Raw genomic sequence first — 5,363 nt, 5'->3', positions numbered from 1 at the left:
GGGCTCCGGCCGATATTTCAAATCGAGTAACGGAAGTTTGACGCAGTGAAATTTATTCAAGGGTTTTGAATTGTAAATAAGCTATTGACAGTGATGACTTGAGAATTACTGTAGTTCGGAATTCAAGCAGAAATATTATTATAATTGGTGAGTTTTGAAAATGATAAAAGTGTAATAACAATCTACTCTATAATTACAAATAAAAATACAGTCAAATTGTCTGGAAAAAAATCGAGCAAGCTGTAATAAAAATGTTAAAATAATCCCATAAGAATCATTAAAAAAACAATTAATTATTATATACAATAGAAAAAATTGGCGGGCATACTTCAAAAGAATATCGGCAGAAATTAAGTAATGAATAAAATTAGCATAAAATAATGTGACAAGTTTTAAAAGCTGATAATTCGGTGAAAGAGTCATGGGGAGGAAATAAAAATATTGACGATTAAAAATAAGAATAGGTATAAACCAGTCAAAAAACATCGTCTCCTGTTTGGATTCGTGGATCAGTCGGCCATCTGCCGAATGCTTTTGAGCAAGCACAGTTCCCAAAGCCACGTCATATTTATGTGCCGTGGCTGTCGATTTGTGCGGTTGTGAGTGAGACCACCTCTTGTCCATCCCCCGTGTTTTAACCACAAAAAAGCCCAGCAATTATCCCTGGACTAACTGCAACGAGAATCAACAGAATTACGAGATGAACATATTCCGATTGCTCGGTGATTTATCGCATCTCCTAGCGATCATCGTTTTACTGCTTAAAATATGGACTACCAGGAGTTGTGCCGGTAAGTAAATTTTGGAATTCTGCCTTCCAAATATCATTATAAGACGGAATTCGGTAATTGCCTATTGATAACTTGATGCCCAATTGTGTATTTTGATTTTTCCTTCAAGGTATAAGCGGAAAATCTCAAATACTTTTCGCCATCGTCTACATAGCGAGGTACCTCGATCTCCTCAATACGTACATCTCTGCCTACAACACGATTATGAAGTTTGTCTTCATTAGTGCCTCATTGGCGACTATCTTCTTTATGTATGTCAAATTCAAGGCAACCTACGATCACAATCACGACTCGTTCCGGTAAGTCTGGCTTTTTATTTTTGTTGGTACTGATACAGGTACAGGTAGAGATTTTCGTGGATGCACCAGCACTCCCATATTTTTCACAGGAATTTTCAATCAATTCAATCAATCTACATGAATTTATTCCCCTTCACCACTCGATTACAGAATTATTTTCCCTCTGAAAATCGACATTGAATGAATTCTTTCCATTTCAGGATTGAATTTCTGATAGCTCCGGCACTGGTTTTGGCTCTGTTGATTAACCACGAGTTTTCCCCCCTGGAGATTCTGTGGACTTTCAGTATTTACCTGGAGTCAGTGGCAATTTTACCCCAACTATTCCTGGTATCGAAGACTGGTGAAGCCGAGAGTATTACAAGCCACTACCTATTCGCCTTGGGATCCTACCGTGGCCTGTACCTTCTGAATTGGGTCTACCGTTATTATGCTGAGGATCACTACGACCTCATCGCCATCGTCGCTGGAGTTGTGCAGACTGTTCTCTACTGCGACTTTTTCTATCTCTACATTACCAAAGTACTCAAGGGCAAGAAACTTCAGTTACCAGCTTAGCCACTCTGAGTGAATTGAACATAAAACATTAATTACATTTATTTTGTCAATCAATCTCGATAAAATCGATAATTGGATGCATTGCTACTGCTGACCTGGCACGCCGTTGAGACCATCGAGGGAGAGAGGGGAATCCTCTCGATATCAGTCTGACAATAATAACGAAAAATTCGCACAAGTTTTCATCTAGACGAGGAAGGATGAGGCAGATGGACATGATTGGAGTGGAATAAAATAATTCATAATGACCCCTTTGATCCATGTCACCTCATCACATGCCATCCCATGCCATCACATGCCATCACATGCCTTTGATCCATGTGCTCATCACACCCAAATTCCCTTCAATTTTTCACGTATCATCAGACTTTTTCTCTGTTCTCCTCTCTCCCTCCAACCTCTTGTACATAATTCAGAGACTGGTGAGTGTCTGCGGCGGTGGGAAATGAGCAATTTCATTCAAAAATTTTTTACCATGTTACAAAGGTGCACATACAGTGTCAATCACGTGGATGGCGTTAATCTAGCTCTTCGCGGGATAATCGGAGAGTACGGGGAAGCGAACACTTTCGATTTAGTTTTTTTTTTTATTTCCGAATGAAATGAGATCGTCGAGTCAGCAGGAAAGACTAGTAAATTAGAGATCTAAATGATACCATGAAGTTATCGGATTTCTTGGTGAATATCTTGGAATTGGAGCGGGTTAGAAAAATTTGTGTGATAGTTTTTTTTGTAGATTTTCTTTTTTTCGCTGAAAAAGGTCAAGCGAAGATTTTGCTATCTCATTCTGATGTCGAGATATTCACCATAAATTGACGAAAATTACGACTAAATAAAATTTGATGCATAATGAAAAATGAAAAATCGAAGGTCTTGATTTCCCTCCTCTCTGCAATAGTAGAGATAATTAAATAAAAATAATGATTACGGAGTAATTGAAAACCTGATAAACATTTCTGTCTGCCTGTAATGTTTAAGTTGTTCTATTTTTATTGAAAGTAATTAATTAAAATAATGACTACAACAACTGTGTCCTGATTAGTTGCACCGGGAGGAGACGTATTTGGTGAGATCTGTGATGTGTACAGACTCGTGGAGAGTAGTGAGTTGACTCCAGACCTTGACGATGCCATTCTGCAGAGTCGTCTCGTCGACATGAACGACGAGGGGCACCTGGAGAGACTCCATGCCAATTTTACTCGTCGTCACGACAGTCTCGATACCCTCAGCCTTGACGAGATTATTCAAATAAAGAAGGAGACGAGATTTTTCCAGAGACTTTGAATCCACGTTCTCACATACGTGGAAACCGACTTTGTAGGGAGAGAATTTGGGGTGGAGCTTAACCTGGCAGGTGCCTGAGATGCCTCTGGGGGTGTAGGCATCACAGAGGAACGCCAGAGAACCCCAGTCCAAGGATGCAGTGTGTTCAACGATGTGGACGTTCTCCAGAGACTTATCTGACACATTCTGATCTTTAAAAATTCGTTTGACATCCTGCTGATGGCTGATACTCTCCACGAGAAGCTTTCCAAAGCTGAAGTGAGCCTCGATATCGATGATCTCTTTGTTCTTGGTGCTCCTCTTGGCCTCGGCGAATTGAAACCTCTTGGGTTCCCTGGAGAACTTTCTCCACCAGACCTTCCTCTCCCTTTGCTTCCTGTGGAAGAGGTCTTTCCCCTCGGCTGCTGAAGCCACCACAGTGACTCTACCAACTCTGTGAGGCAATTTGTAGGCCTCCGAGAGAGTCTCGCCGTTCCAGCAGGACTTGGACTCCTCCAGGGCGGCAATGCCAAAGGGTTTTTCTCCAGCTCCTACCCTCTGCAGAGTCCCCAGGGTCTCCGACATTCCGTCAATAGCTGACAGGAAGACATTATATGGAGGCATAACAACGCAATACCTGTACCACAACTCCTCGACGTTTCTCCGCAGCAATCGCCCCTGGGGACCGAAGAGGAAACCCCTCTCCAGCTTTAGAAATGCACTCCCCACGTCCTCTAGGATTTTCTCTAAGGTCATTGCTCGAGGGGGATATTCCCCGGAGGTGCCACGAAGTACTCGTCCTCAGTTACTATCGCGTTCTTAAGGACTTTCTCCCTGCAGTTGCCTTCGGTCACTTTATCCTCTCGTAGTCGAAGACTCTCCTTTTCTAGGATGCAGTACAGTGGCTCGACGGAGTCGTCTATTGGAAAGTTCTTCAGCTTTTCCGCGAATTTTATTGCGGCCTCCAGGCGTTTTATTCCTGCTTCATTACCGAAATCCACTAGGGACAGCCTCTCTAATTTTTTTATCGTCTTGGTGTCGATTCTTGGGTGATTCTCAAGGTCAGGGTGGTGCTCGTTCACTTGAGTTCGCTGGTCACGGGTTTGGGAGAATAATGGGTTTTGGAGTCTTCGTAACCGGGTTAAGCATCCCAGAGAGGTTTTGCAAAGCTCCATTGAGGAATTCCGTGGTTTAGGGGTGGTTAATTATCTTGGAGCATCGTCATCCTCTACAAGTGTATGTAAATAGTCCGCGTCTTTTATTTGTGGATTCTACAGGAAAAAACAATTTGATTAAACAGAAATTCATTAATTCATTGTGTTGTTTTAATGTTCAATGAGTCCTTAACATGTCTTTTTTTTTTAATTGATTAATCACGGGGAAAATTACGGAGTTCAAGCTTTGCAGAAGTATTCCACAGAAATCCCAGATTATTGATGGGTTAACGATTAATTATTCTTCTTCGGTGATTTGCATTCGCGAATTAAAACTGTCATTCGAATGGGATTTTATTATTTCTATTCAAAACGATTATTACAAAAGTTTTATGCAAAATTTGGATAATTATTCAAAATTGATATGTTATTATTACCGTTGCGGATTCCAAATTATTCTATTCAATTATTTCACCGGTTGTACCAAGGAGGATTGACTAAGTAGAGGCTTAGTTCTGGGGGTTTGAGTGACCCCAGCGGCATCGTAGTACTGCATCCCAAGAGAGGGAGGGCGCCACACGCAATCCTGGGGTGTTTTTTTTTATTAACCAAGTTTTTATTGCAATGCTGGGGTGTCTCAAGTCGACGGGGTGAATTTTATTTTCTGCGGTATGAATACTTTTTGTTTTTTATTTATTTAACTGAAATTGAGTCGACTGTAGAACGTGCGGAAGGGGGAAACCACATCTTGTGGAATTTCAATGAAAAAAATTATTCAATATATTGAAGATATACCACTAATGAAATTATAATTTCAGAATTAATGCGTTGTCTAAATGGTAACGTGCTTGCCTACCACGCCAACGGCTCGGGTTCGATCCCGCCGTCATTCATTTTTTTTTTCAAAATAATTCTAATTTTATCTTTAGGTAGGTATTCGCTGCAATTGACAAATTCAAAATTTTTGAAAAAGTATCAGGGTAACATGAACATCGAGGAGCTATTCACTGAAATTTTCACTGAAAGTAAAAAATTCGAAATTTGTGAAAAAGTATCAGGGTAACATGACAATCGAGGAGCTATTCACTGAAATTTTCACTGAAAGTGAAAAATTCTAAATTTTTGAAAAAGTATCATGGGAATTTAACAATCGAGGAGCTCTTCACTGAAATTTTCACTGGAAGTGAAAAATTCGAAATTTTTGTCAAAGTATCAGGAGCACATGACAACCGAAGAGCTATTCACTGAAATTTTCACTGAAGGTGAAAAATTCGAAATTTTTGTCAAAGTATCAGGAG

At 40.4% G+C, this 5,363-nt stretch overlaps 3 protein-coding genes across 4 annotated transcripts; 1 reads left to right on the top strand and 2 right to left on the bottom strand.

The window, feature by feature from the left end:
- The first annotated feature begins 289 nt into the window (after positions 1-289).
- KdelR (ER lumen protein-retaining receptor) lies at positions 290-2,590 on the top strand. Its single transcript, XM_011305956.1, has 3 exons — positions 290-791; positions 901-1,090; positions 1,291-2,590. The coding sequence occupies exons 1-3, from the start codon at positions 701-703 to the stop codon at positions 1,646-1,648; spliced, it is 639 nt and encodes a 212-aa protein (XP_011304258.1). The 5' UTR covers positions 290-700; the 3' UTR covers positions 1,649-2,590.
- DNApol-gamma35 (DNA polymerase subunit gamma-2, mitochondrial) lies at positions 2,227-3,691 on the bottom strand. Its single transcript, XM_011305957.1, has one exon. The coding sequence runs from the start codon at positions 3,665-3,667 to the stop codon at positions 2,687-2,689; it is 981 nt and encodes a 326-aa protein (XP_011304259.1). The 5' UTR covers positions 3,668-3,691; the 3' UTR covers positions 2,227-2,686.
- On the bottom strand, positions 3,652-4,561 carry GatC (glutamyl-tRNA(Gln) amidotransferase subunit C, mitochondrial). Of its 2 annotated transcripts, none has more exons than XM_011305958.1 (2): positions 4,503-4,561; positions 3,652-4,182 (listed from the first exon to the last, which is right to left on the bottom strand). In XM_011305958.1, exon 2 carries the CDS (start codon positions 4,084-4,086, stop codon positions 3,664-3,666), a length of 423 nt encoding a protein of 140 aa, XP_011304260.1. In that variant the 5' UTR covers positions 4,087-4,182; positions 4,503-4,561; the 3' UTR covers positions 3,652-3,663. The 2 variants fall into 2 exon arrangements, with proteins under 2 accessions (XP_011304260.1, XP_011304261.1); XM_011305959.1 differs by lacking the exon at positions 4,503-4,561 and adding an exon at positions 4,301-4,461.
- Positions 4,562-5,363: the final 802 nt, after the last annotated feature.

Source organism: Fopius arisanus, unplaced genomic scaffold (genome assembly GCF_000806365.1).
Source record: "Fopius arisanus strain USDA-PBARC FA_bdor unplaced genomic scaffold, ASM80636v1 scaffold00045, whole genome shotgun sequence".
In the NCBI taxonomy this organism is placed as follows: Eukaryota; Metazoa; Arthropoda; class Insecta; order Hymenoptera; family Braconidae; genus Fopius; species Fopius arisanus.
This window is presented reverse-complemented; position numbering and strand designations above follow the sequence as displayed.